The sequence below is a fragment of the Epargyreus clarus genome, unplaced genomic scaffold, assembly GCF_041222505.1.
Source record: "Epargyreus clarus isolate Ecla_fem2 unplaced genomic scaffold, WU_Ecla_fem_2.2 ptg000029l, whole genome shotgun sequence".
NCBI classification, from domain to species: domain Eukaryota; kingdom Metazoa; phylum Arthropoda; class Insecta; order Lepidoptera; family Hesperiidae; genus Epargyreus; species Epargyreus clarus.
This window is the reverse complement of record NW_027332235.1, coordinates 6,858,339-6,872,595: the sequence shown is the minus strand read 5'-3', so window position 1 is coordinate 6,872,595 and position 14,257 is coordinate 6,858,339. Positions and strand designations below refer to the sequence as shown.

General features: G+C 35.9%; 1 protein-coding gene across 1 annotated transcript; it reads right to left on the bottom strand.

The window, feature by feature from the left end:
• Positions 1 to 3,003: 3,003 nt before the first annotated feature.
• Positions 3,004 to 6,392, bottom strand: LOC140754261 (uncharacterized). Its single transcript, XM_073089229.1, has 2 exons — positions 6,054 to 6,392; positions 3,004 to 5,209 (listed from the first exon to the last, which is right to left on the bottom strand). Exons 1-2 carry the CDS (start codon positions 6,390 to 6,392, stop codon positions 4,646 to 4,648), a joined length of 903 nt encoding a protein of 300 aa, XP_072945330.1. The 3' UTR covers positions 3,004 to 4,645.
• Positions 6,393 to 14,257: the final 7,865 nt, after the last annotated feature.

Sequence of the window (14,257 nt, the reverse complement as noted above, 5' to 3'; positions counted from 1 at the left end):
CTAGCTTATTTAAAGGGATATTATGTGTACTTAATATAATGATTCCCCTTATTTGTAGTGTTTGGCGGGAAACACGGCTCGGCGACACAATAACTTCGAAAAAGCACAAATCGTACAAGCACCATAGGTAGGAACCTATGGTGCTTGTGCACAGAACACCAAAGAATAACTTTTCACATAGAGACAATTAATAAAAAGAGTACTTACGTATGAAATTATGAATTTATTACACAACGTATGAAATTGTGACACAATGATCAAACAACCAAAGGCCACGGCCACCGCCATAGATATATTATACTAATAGATTGGCAATCCGAAAGAGTCAGAGCATAGTATACGTGTGTGTTAGAGCGAGATAGACAGGCGAGGCCATTCACGTATAGGCAGTCAGCCCAAGTCAGCCTGACGTTTATTATTGTAAAACTAAATCGCGCTTATTTTTCAATATTATGAATCAAAAACAGTTAAAACAGTGCTTACTAAAAGTGTTTGGCCATGGTTACGTGTGCTGTACCTGGATGTAACTCATCCAAGAAAGAAAACCCACAAAAATACTCATTTCACATGTAAGTACTACATTAATTGTTTAGCTGTTTAAAGGCAATATTTTACACTTATTACGAAGGTGTTATATACCAAAAGATAGGAAAAATCTTCGAAATTTATCACATAAACACTAGAAATGCACAGAAATGCAAATAAAAAAAATAATAAATACGTGAATAGTTGCTATTTCTTATCAAATTTTTGGTGTTGCGTATTGACAATATCGATAAAAAAAATATCGATATTTCTAATTCTAAAGTATATAGTTTAAATAGGTTGCGTGCAACTTATATAAAATCTTATCCGGCCTCACCTTTTTTTTTATTGTTGGATTAATATTTTTTGGGCGATTTTATCTATGTAAATTTTGATAAAGTCTTGTTAAACTTATTTTTTTTTTTTTCATAGGCCAATCTATACTGACATTATAAAGAGGTAAAGTTTGTTATTTTGTTTGTTTGTTTGTAAGGGCTAATTTTCGGAAATACTGAACCGATCATGAATTTTCTTTCACAATCAGAAAATAACACTATTCAGGAGTGCTATAGGCTATATTTTATTACGATTGAACAAAAAGTCACAGGAAAATAAATATATACATCAAGTCAGCGGAAATTGGGAAAGATATGATACTATACCGGCGTGCGCTGACTAAACTGTTCGGTATAGACGAACATGATGTTCATTAAATATTAATCCTATTGCATCGTTAAAATTCTTTAGGGTATACATTTTCAGAAGTATGGTAGGTTATTTTTTTTAAACGCGGGCATTATTTATGCCATACATAGGATAACATGTATAGTTATTGGCTACTTACGCGAATGTAGACTTTAAATTCGTTTTAAATGTATACCGGGTGAATCGCTATTTTTATAGCTTCGAATTTGATCATGAAGGCCCATTTGACAAATTTACCCTAATTGTTTTTGTGAATGTTAATAATAATACCTTTTTATTAATTGTTTATTTATTTTATAATAAATATTTATAATAAAATATTTCTTGCAGGTTGTATTAAAACCAATACGTAAAGTATCGTCATATGTTTATAGAAATATATCTCCAGTGCCCTGTACTTCTGCAGGTAATGTTACTGATTTGGACAATTCTCCGAGGAAGAAGATATTGAAGCGTTTAGAAGACGCTTAAATATTAAACAATAAATAAAAAATAAAAAATAAAAAAAACTTATGAGTAACGTTCATAGTTTTTTTAACTCCCTTACACCTGCCAAAAGGCATGAAAACTCCATAAACTGCATCAATTTATAATACAGGTAGCAAGTAACAACTACAATTTGTTTCATAGCTACATAACTGCGCGCATTGATGTTTTTCTTTTTTTTATTTATTGGCGGTCTTCACCAGCATAATTAATCTTTAGCGATTGTATCCTCTTTAAGTCACTGACTGAACAAACTGATAAATAAATTTGTTATTGATATCTTTATTTAATCGATATCGATACATTATTAGCAGTAACACTAGCGATGCACACTTTGGCATTTCACACACACATAAATAATCAGTTTTTAGTCTCGCTTGACGTTTCATATTGCCAATCTACCCTACGTCAGTAGGATAATATATCTATGGCCACCGCTAATTTGTTGACACTGACAGGACGCGTTTAGTTTTTCAATGGCTTAATAAAAAAGGCAATTATTTTGCTTTTTAAAATTCAGAAGTGTGATATAATGTACTTGTAATTACATTAATATAATAATTTAACATAGTAACTAAACAATTACAAATATTTTCATAAAATTAAGTATTTTTAATTAATAAAATGAAAACCGTAAACCGTAATCAACTAGCATTAACCAAACGCAGTTGCCAGACTTATTTCGTTCATTTTCATTCAATAAAGCTAAAGCTATAGCTATTACAAAAGTGCGGCGATCATAGCCGGTCGCTCAAAATGAAAGCTATGCTAAGTGTTTCGCTTTAGCTTTCATCAACGCTATAGCTATAGCGTTGAGATAGGCGGTAGACCCACAGTTCTGACACACACATGCCCAGATTGTCATTAAAATGTATAAATGTCGATAATAATCGAAACCGATTATATATCCATCAATTTTCGTAAATTAATTGCACTAAACACTTTAATACACTATTTTTTAGCCGAATTAAAAATTCCGGCGCACACGACCGCACGTGACGTTTCGATAAGTAACTGGTAGATACTATAACTAATGATAAGTGGTAGAAGCGTTTGTGGTTCGACTCCGGCAGCACCACCGCCACACCTATTTCTACCTAATAACAACAGTGTTAAAGAGGGAACACTTTTTTATATAACAGTAAATTCGGTATTGGTTAAGATTGCTAAGATGTTTTCCAGAATCTGTAATCCCTCATCAGATGTTTTGCACTTTAGTAATACATCATCCATATAAATCATCCATATAAATCAAGATATGATCCTGTAACGGCCGTAACGCATCGTAATTGTTGAACAACTGCTGGTGCGTTCATCAGTCCAAACGGCATTCTGACGTATTCATATAAACCGTCTGGTGTAATAAACGCAGTTTTTGGTATTGATTCTTCTTTGTTTGGAATCTGATAAAATCCTTGCGTCATATCTAGGCTGATAAAGTAGGTGGCGTCCGATAAACTGTCAATTTGGTCTGAAATTATCAGAAGTGGAAATTAAATGGGGACAGTGTTTTTATTTAATTCTCGATAGTCTGTGCACATTCGATCTTCCCCATTCTTTTTTTTTAACGAGCGTAATCCGAGGTGTTTTTTCTGATAATTCCGTGATCTATCAAGCCTTCAACTTTTGTCGTTCCACTGGTGCCATTCGATAAGCAGCAGCAGCTGCTTAACTTCTTGATCGTGGGAAGCTGAAAGTCGACGAATCAGCTCCATCTTAATTTTCTCATACCGATACTGGACTGGGGGATTGACTATTAGATCTTTTACGGCTTTTGCATGTACCATATCCAGGTTGGTGACCTGACATGACCTGGTGGAATCTTGTTGCGTCATCCTTAATTCGAAAACTTTCAAATTGTGCTTCCAACAGGGCAAATCAGGGTCTTCAGGCGAAAATGGTGGTATCTTCAGGTTAAATTTGCATGTGTTCCGTGAGACTACTTCCGCGGGCAAGCTGCATGGCGCTTTTTTCTTCGATCGCGTGGTTATATTGCCGCCATTTTGTGAAGGTGCGATATGTGGCGAGTCACTACTGGTATCACTCATCGTGCTCATCCGGGGTCACCAATTTAGGGGTTGATAGTGTGATGATGCGATTAGGTGCCGGGTGTGATAATTTATAAAATTCAATTTCAATTCAATGTATGCGACACATTTTTTATTCACACACTAGTCCTCATATAGAAGAGAACAGAAGGAGCAATAAGAGCCAAGGTACTTATAACTGCTTCCTTGATTGCTAAAATTCTATCTAGCATCTCGTAACACGAATTCCATCTCGTTGGACATTCCTGTTTAAGTTTATGCCCAGTTTACATTATTCCAGTCCAGTGATCTAGCGAGATTCCAGTCTAATGCTGGACTGGATCTGTTACGTCTACATTATTCCAGTTATTTAGAAGCCGTTCAAGTGTGAACACTACGGTGACAATGATTTCAAGAAGAGATCAGTTTCGAAAGTGTTTTAAACGTGCTCAATCACTCTTGCTACAAGAAGTTATTAATGAGGTCGATAAGGAACTAAAAAAATATGAGCGGATTTGGGTGAGAAATAGGATCAGCGAAAGAGATCAAAAAGGAGGGTCAGTAATGCTTTTGCAACAACTGGAGGTAGATGATCCCAATGAATATAGACTGGCACTGAGAATGACAGCAGAAAACTTTGAAGAACTGTTATCATTAGTTTCTATTAATATCCAGCGTAAGAATACGTTGTTCAGAGATGCTATACCCGCAAAAATAAAATTAGAAGTCACTCTTTCTTTTTTAACTACTGGAGATAGTTACAGAAGCCTCAGTCGTATGTTTCGATTGCCAAAATAAACTATTTCAAAAATTATACCAGAAGTCTGTCAAGAAATTAAAAGGGCATTAAAAGACCACATCAAGGTATATATTTTTTTTATTAAGTATCATATCTATGACAATTAAGCATTATTGAAAGCATTCATGATTATATTAATGTATTCTGGGTCATCGCTTACTACATTTAACGAGTCCTCAGTGGTTTGTGAATTTACAGACGCTGGACTATTCAATGGCATATAAGTACTACTACTCGTACTTGGTCTTGACACATCATAATTGTTACTTGGTCTTGACGAATTTTCATTGGCATGTGTGTTTGCAAAATATTTAGGATTATTCGCTGTCATATTTCCGTATTTCAAATCGTGAAGTCGACATTTTGTTATCACACTCTGAATTTCTTCTTGGCCTAGGATAGCCTGTTCTGTAGAAAGGATTCTTAATTGCTTCGCAATGTGTTTCCCGAAGATGTCGAATTCATCTTCCACTGTTTCTGATTTGGATAAATCGTATTGCATATCTTTCATGCTACTGACTATTGTAGACAGCTGTGAAATTTTACTTCTTTTCTTTCGCGGTTCTGATAGACTTGGTTCTGGGTTTGTATGAGTAAGGTACCCATATTGGTCACTAGGTTGAGTATTGTCAGTATTTTCTTTATTTTGAGCATCATCAGTATTTTCCTGAAAATAAAATATTTTTACTTTATTTTTGCAGATACCCACTGCGGAACAATGGAAACAAGTCGAGGAAGGCTTTCGGAATAAGTGGAACTTTCCTTTATGCTACGGAGCGTTAGACGGAAAACATATAAAAATTACTGGCTCCTATGAATATGGAAGTACGAACTTTAATTATAAAAAAGAAAACAGCATAGTATTGATGGCTCTTGTTGACCATGATTACTGTTTTACGTATAGCAATGTGGGCGCAAACGGAAGCGCTTCGGATGGTGGTATTTTCAAAAACTGTTCCATTTTTACTAAATTAGAAAATGGCAGTTTTATTCCAGAAGACGGAGTGATTGTGGCTGATGCAGCATTTCCACTAAAAACATACTTAATGAAACCATATCCTGGGGCTAATTTTACTTTTGAACAAAAAATATATAATTACAGGCTGTCCCGTGCTTGACGCATTGTAGAAAACGCTTTTGGAATATTAGTAAGTCGATTCAGAATTTTCGAAAAAGCTATTTCAACTAAGTTACATACTGTGGATCACATTGTGTATGCAGCTTGCTCTCTACACAATTGGTTGAGAAAAAAGTCAAGCAATTATATGACTACTACTTGTGTAGACCATGAAGATCACAACGACGTGGAGATCCGAAATAACCTCTTTAGATAGTATCATACAGCAGGGCAGTAACAACTCAGCAACACATGCAAGGGAAAAAAGAACTCAATTCACTAATTATTTTGTGAACGAAGGAAAAGTACCATGGCAAAATCATATGATACATTGATAAATTTGTGTGTTTTAACAAATAATATGCTACTAAAATAAAAAACTTAAAATACATACGTGTGTTTTACGCTTCACCATCACATTTTTAATAAATGAATTGAATTCGGCGAACCATTTCACTTTGGGTTGGTAAACATTGCCACTAGCACCAGGTGTGGATGACTTCTTAATCTTGTCTAGTTCAAGGTAGTATGTCGAACGTATACTTTTTATTTTGTTTTTCACATCTTCCACTGTGAATCCGTCAATTTCCATACCAATGCACAGATTTTGCAAAGCAGTTTGGCGCATAGCTTTGTTTTTATAATGTTCTGATGTTATATCCCATAAACACGGATTTTCTCTGTATATTGTGACAAACTTTACAGTTTCGTCTTCAGATAACTTCTTCACCATTGTTAAATCCTTTTTCTTCGTAAAAAAAAAGTCCGCAAAAACGACCAACACGTGTGTACTTCGTCAGCACTGGAATGGCACTGGATTGGCCGTCTACATTATTCCAGTTGCACTGGATTGATCGCACTGGACTGAAAAGTAGACCGCGAATCCAGTTACTGGACTGGAATGCTTACTGGATTCAGCTCATTCCAGTGCCGGTTTACATATTTCCAGTAAGCAATCCAGTACTGGACTGGATCGCTGGACTGGAATAATGTAAACCGGGCATTAAACTGTGGTAAACTCATTTGTTTTAGAGTCGCCTCTAACTTGTTTTGGGCAGTGTAGCTCCTTTTAAAATGTTCTACAATAGATTTTATTTACGCAACCTAATAAAATTGACTGCATTTCGGTGTTGCAGTCACCACTCTGGTTTGTTATACGTTTTTCAAAACGATTTTGTTTTTAATAACCAGTTTTGCAAAGTACTTTTTAATGACCATCTATATGGTATTTTGTCTTTCTGTTACTGCTCCGTAGAAATAACAATTCTGAATATCTGTTATTTAATAACAGCCTGATTTTTTTTAGGCATGCCAGTATGATGAGGTAAATGTTATACAATGCGTACCATTTTGTAATGTCAAATGAATACCTCCCTTCATGCTTTAAAACCACAGAATACGGTGCAAAATAAATGCATATTGTGGCTCTGTAACAGACTTAGGACTGTCAGTTCATTGAATTTGAAAATAAAAATTAATTAAATTATCTCATTCTTCGAACTGGCGCATTTAGAAGTGTTAAATTCATTTTATGTACATAACTATTATCCCTATTTACACACCAGCACGAAATTAGCTTACCTACACATATTTACAAGAATATTACCTAAGCTAACGTATACATATTTACAAACTATTTTGTTGCAAGACCACTAGCTTTTGTAACTTCCTTGTCCCTAATCGTGTTTGGCGTTCATTGAAAATGTTCCCGGCAGCTGAGAATACCCTCTCGCAGGGAACTGAGTACGCCATTGCGTTGAGTTTAGTTGCTGCTATCTTGTATAGGTTGGGGTAAATGCTTCTGTGCTCTCTCCACCACTTGAGAGGGCAGTCGGTTCTAGCGATGATTTTGTCATCGTAGCACCGTTGCACCTCAACAATGGCACGTGATTGAACTGTACCCTCCGGCTGGATACCCTGCATTTTTTCCTCAAAATCTTGCCATATTGATCTTGTCTGACTTGATATTCAGGGTGCAGGTGTTGGGTCCTCTTGCAACTGTGGACGATTCGCGTTATGACGTGAATGTTGGCCAACGAAATTATTCGCCGTTTGGTCTCGTCGGCAAAAATGGATCACTAAAATAAAATTTAAACCTGTCCTAGGAATAGGCAGTTTCCAAATGTTTTTCTGCGGTCTCAGTTCATGAATCGTCTTTTAAATTCCCAAATAAATCTACACGCAGTTTATCTACAAATGGCAAGAAATTTGATGGCTCCCGGTGATGTACTTCTGGCCACTTAGCTCCCGTGTTACTTCTTCACATGGTTGCAGAACTTCACACAACTCCTCAACGATGGACCACTCGTAACCAGATATTCCATCCAGGCCTATGTTTACCATTGCACTGTTTAGTGGTTCCTTTAGCTCTACACTTCGTTTTATCATGTAAAAGGTTGAGTTACACCTGGTTGGGACTTTTTGCTAAAGCCGTTTCGGCGTGGCCCCCGCTTGCTCTTGGAACTTGTTTAATTTTTCCAAGCAAAATTACTTTATACAGTTATGGCAATATAGACATCATTCACTCTCGACGTCCAAAGGTCCGTAGTTAAATATATGCTCTCTTTGTCCCTGATATCCGTTTTATTTATTTCTAAGAATGATTTATTTACTTTCGGATGAAAGGCAGTGGTCAATCTTGTACTTTACAAATGCTACTTTATTTTTAGTGCGCTATCTAAAATCACCTCTTGCTAAAGTTATTTTTTTATTACGTGGAATATTTTTGTTCTCAGCAGTTTTTATTATTAGTGGTAAGTCTGATCTGTTACTGTTGACCGTAGAGGTGACGTATATTATTGAAAAGATACTGCAATATTTCTTCACAACATTTGCTCCTAAGCCAAATTCCGTTGACTGGTCATCACGTTTTCCAGTATAGATTGGAATTCGAAAACGTAGCCAGTTCCGCTGTCAACTCTGGTCCACACTTTATATGCCCTCTTTATTGGTTTTAGCAGCCTGTATTGTTTCAGTGATGAGATGCCTTTTAATTGAATCATCGACTCATCTATAGATTGGGAAGTAGTGGCTTTTGCAGCACTTTTGTACCACCGGCAGAATTTTGGGTGATGAAAACATCTTCTTTTTCAACTCTTGATTGACACATTGTTCAAAAAGAAAGTCTATTTTGCACAGTTCAAAGTTCATCAGCACCAAGTATCATTTTCGAACACGCGACGCGAGGCGCTCCCTTTTATGGCAGGGTCGCCATGTAAGTTTGTAAGGGGAGGATCGAAATCAAGCCATCTCGAATGCTCAATCGATACTGATTTATTAATATTTTGGAGACACAATTTATAGGTGCGTTACATTAGGTTCAAATATTAGACATACACTACAAAACTAACCTGGACCAGAACGAATCGAGTCTTGTTTTATTTTTTTCAAGTGTCTCCTGATTGCCGTTAATATTTCTTTTTTATTTTTTAAATCTTTCACATTTATTTCATTATCAGACTAATGCGAGTCCACGTCTTTCGAATTCCAAATGCAGGGCTCATTTTGATACGCTTCTAAAAAGCAAAAAGTTGTATCTTCCGACCAATCGGACATGATAACGCGCCAAAAACTGCTGCTAACAACGTGGTATCGATGCGACACGTCCACCATCTGTAAGTTCGCGCCGGTACTGAACGTTTACCTAACGTATGGAAACACCGCGAACTGTTTGCCAAACAGCCTTTGATCTGTGAAGAAAAACCGACACCGACCCCGAACTGTGGTGAACACAAACAAGAACAGGCAAACACATACAAACACCCATCCACATGTAGGTGTTTGATGTTTGTTGTTTGCTGTTTACCATTGCTTGCCAAGTGTATGGACGGGGCTTTAATGGAAACACTACACTTGTTCACTTCTATGATTGTCTGTTATGCTGACGTAACTCCTCCCCCCTTCAGAGAGAAGCGCGCCGAAGAATGCTGCTGTATCGGCTGCACGTCTGCTGCCGCTGCTTGACGGCGTCTTATATACCATCTGATGCAAAGTTCAAAGCCAATTGATGCTAAGATTATGTATAGGGTTATAGATGACCAGCTTGACCGCGAAGAGACGGTAGGTACGTAAATTGGTTCTTTGATTTCTTTTGCTTTCTGGACGATGTCTTCCAGATTATCCAACGGGACTTCTTCCAATTTTATGTTTATGATTTTAGACTAAAATTATCGCGGAATTGAGACATTTTATTATGTAACGGGTACTCACGATATGCGTTTTTTATTGCCGATATTTCGACCCAGTTGCATGGATCGTGGTCACGGCGAAACTGAGGTGGAGGGGAGAAACCGTTGACAAGTACTAGTGGTAGATTAATCTATCTACCCTACGTCTAGTTCGTTTTTCTTTTCTAGGTTTCATATCACGACACACAAACACTGACAATATCCTTACGCTCCGTACTTTGCACTATTTGTGACTTGCATAAACTAACCACTGGATTCCACGTTTGGGCTAACTTAAAACCATCTTCTCTATTGAAGTTCCTAGGATGTTTCTTGATCTCTATTGCTTCTCTTACTAAACGAGGAAAGTAATGACGCTCAGTGGAGATCACCTGAGGTTTGTGTAATTCAATCCAGTGGTTACAACCTGAACTGAGGATGTGTTCGGCTACCGCAGATTTCTTAGGGTCATTATTTTTGACTGCGCTGATATGTTCCTTAATGCGTTGTGATATGGCTCGTTTTGTCTGCCCAATATACGAGCTACCACAACTACAGTCAACCTTATAGACCCCTGGGCACTGGTATGGAATAGTATCCTTGGGGGAACGAAGATAGGCCGCGAGCTTTTTAAAAGGCGTCATTACTTTCCTCGTTTAGTAAGAGAAGCAATAGAGATCAAGAAACATCCTAGGAACTTCAATAGAGAAGATGGTTTTAAGTTAGCCCAAACGTGGAATCCAGTGGTTAGTTTATGCAAGTCACAAATAGTGCAAAGTACGGAGCGTAAGGATATTGTCAGTGTTGTGTGTCGTGATATGAAACCTAGAAAAGAAAAACGAACTAGACGTAGGGTAGATAGATTAATCTACCACTAGTACTTGTCAACGGTTTCTCCCCTCCACCTCAGTTTCGCCGTGACCACGATCCATGCAACTGGGTCGAAATATCGGCAATAAAAAACGCATATCGTGAGTACCCGTTACATAATAAAATTTTATGTTTGTCGAGAAATTATTGGGGATGTTATAGCTTTGGTAGTGGGATGCTCTCCTCGATGTGAACGAATCTCATGTGTGTTTTTAGTGTTCGTCCCGCTATTTTGATGGTGCATCTGTTGTTTATTGTGACGAACGCTACACCACTGTAATAGTATCGACAATGTTTTAAAGTCGATAGTAGGCGTTTCGTTTTTTGGTTCATTAGTCATTTTAGCACAATTGAACTATTAACACACACAATAAAAATAACACAAGGTAAACAATTTAAATAACAAAAATGGTAAAACAATGTTAGTTTTATAAGATACAATTTAGGAATCTCGGGAGTAATCAGAGTTAATGCTTACCCCACAAGTATTGCCGACTCTATGGCGTGAGTTCCGAAGAGCTGGAGCTGGATTGGCATGCCTGGACCCGCTGAGGTTCTTCTCAGGATTCGCGTCGCGGATTACCCGAAGTTACCACACACAGATACCGTCCATTTTCACTGATTTGACACGGGAAACCGTTGATTCAGACAGCGAATCCTACCGACTGCGCCAGTTAGGGTGCGAGTCGGGAGATGTAGTTTTTAAAAAAGACTTTAATTTTCAAAAGAGTATTACAGAACTGACTTATTCAATTTTATTACAGAACTGACTTATTACTAGTACATAATTTCTTACGGTTAGCTTATCTTAATGGTAACACTACACTTGTTCACTTCCACGATTATCTGTTATGCTGACATAACTAGCAGTACATGAAAAAAAGAAGAGGAATAGAACTACAAAATGTGTACCCCAGGACCATACTATATCAAAATATCTTCTTGAGCCAATTCAGTGGCTTTATGTTTTAGATACATTCGGTGTTCGCCAATATGTCTTGATTATGGATGTGAGATAAATTGAAAGCAAACGTTTAAATTAAAATCGATTTTTCTTTATTCAAAATTAGTTAATTCGTCAAACGTCGATTTTAAAAGAAATAAATGAACGAATTTCTGCGAAAAAAACGTTTCTTTTTGTATTATACTTTTAAAATACATGCTTTTCATATTCCAATGATAAACCTAAAAGCATTGCCTGAATGCATGATTCACTAGCATTGTCTTAATAGACTTCATTATATTCTGTAATTACGACACTCTTTCGTTTAGCGGATGACATCTGCGTTTTGTGAACCTGGATGTAACCATCAGTATTTCCAGAAGTCAGTGCATTAAACTGTGAAAAGTCTTCTCTTTAGTTTTTTGTTATGGGTTTCGACAGCAGTTCATTCATAAGCTCAGAATTTAAAGTTGATTCGAGTGGTGGTATCAAACTACTCATGGAAATGTTATCCAGAGATATGGTATCACCTTTTTTATGTCATTAGATGGCTGTGACCAAAATACGGATTTTTTTTGTAGATAGACTTATAAAACTGAATTTGAATCATTAAGGATCGGTCTTTGAGCGCAATCTTTCCCTGAATTACTAGATTGGGCGGAATCTTTTTTCTGATTTTAGATTATTAAATTTATTACTGGCTTTATTTGTAACGGTCTTCAATACCTGAATTTCCTTCTGTTAAGCGGGTCTCTATTGTAGGGTTTTTAAAAAAAGAAATTACAAATTAACAAAGTGAATTTAGAGTTTATTTAACACGGAATGACACAATGAATACGGAATTAGGAAACGTGTGGCCAGGATGGAAGATTGGAACTGACTAACTGCACTGGAAGGATGAGCGGAAGGGAAGGAAAACGTATGCTTGGGTTGCAGAAATGGAAGTAAGAGTTCAGCTAATATATATACATAGAGAATCTATAACAACTCCCCGGGGTAGACTATACATCGGGGTTGAAAGCGATGTTTAGGAAGAAAAGAATTTAGAAGAAGAAGAAGAAGAACTAGATATTGGTTCTTAAGGAGGGAGGACGAATAGGTTTAGAAAGGTTCTCATTGGATCTGGCAGGAGTGGCGATTTCAGGCACCTCTTCTGGAGGGGATTCTACTGAAATAGGAGAGGATAATTTAGGAAGAGTTAAGGAAAATTGGTTATACTAATACAATAAATGTTAATAATACAAAAGAATACAATAAAGCTTAAAATAACTATTGTTATAATGGAGTAATGAGTTCCTTATTGAATTATATGATGTTGGTTTAGAATTTATCGGCTTCTAAAGATATTGAATTTAATTTAATTTTTGATTCTAATGTGAAAATATCTAGATCTAAATTATTCAATTGAATAGGACACTCATTATTTGTTTTATACTTAAAATTATCTAATACACAGCAAGGATCTTTAATAATATTAATATCTGATTTAACAATAGTTATATTTAATGAAAAGGAGATGTTTCAAAATGTATGGGCTCCCGGCCACCTTTTGTACACTATACTAAAAACTAAGCTAACATGCAAAGAACAATTCGTAGGGGTTCATTTTCTTCAAATCATGTTCGTTTAATTGTTAAAAAACAATAATTTACACTTAAACTTGCAACACAATAGTTGAAAAACATCATGGCGGTAGTGATTACCGTAATAATGTCATCTGTCATTCTATTTTAACTTACTATATACATTATATACTTTTTAATATATTTTTTCGCGAATGGGCGTAGATATATAAATATTGTATTGTATGTATTGAGAAACAATACCTATATTTGATAAACATTAATTATATTTACTTTCATAAATCTTGACTTAAAACAAACATACCAAAATATGCACTTCTATACCAATTTATTTTAGTTAAAACATTTAAACGTGTAAATAAAACAACTTTAAGTACACATTTACATAATATTTTATTTATTCTTCACTTAGATACATTATTTATTCAATATCTTCCCTTATCAATATTTTCATCCAATCATGTAGCAGGTTCTGTAATATCCTGTGACGATCTCAGCCCAAACATCAAACAATGGTCATAATGTGAACGCAGCTACCTACGAGTACGGTTCGTTGCCCAGCGATGCAGTTGCAATAATAACTGATTATTTTGTCATCCCAAGAATGTCCTTGTCTTGCTATTGTAGTTATCTAAAAAAGAGAAATAACGATTATATCACGATTAATACAACTAACTGATGTATATTTTACCTGATGATATTGAATCCTTGTCAACACAATCCACAGCGATCGCACGAAAATCACAAAAGTCCATAAAACATAAGCTGGGTAAACAAGTAAGGTAGAATCAGTCAAAAATCGTAAACAGCACAGAGCAAAAACATATTCAGAATTGAAATGGAATCTTCTCATCAGTACATATTTATTCAACGTTTACATTGGATTCCTAGTATATAATATGTATATATCCACTTTTACACATATCAAATTGACAACTTCTTCTTTTTTAATTTGACATGCACTTACATCTATAAAACCAGATACTATTTAAAAGGTGGTTTTGTTATAATTAATTAAATTCAGAAATAATGACGG

What these genes read in the sequence shown, in the direction of transcription:
- LOC140754261 (XM_073089229.1), bottom strand. Translation starts at nt 6,392, where the DNA reads ATGGTGAAGAAGTTATCTGAAGACGAAACTGTAAAGTTTGTCACAATA. An exon ending in TGGTGAAGCGTAAAACACAC is followed by an intron (nt 5,210 to 6,053) that starts GTATGTATTTTA and finishes TTTTATTTTCAG; the next exon opens with GAAAATACTGATGATGCTCA.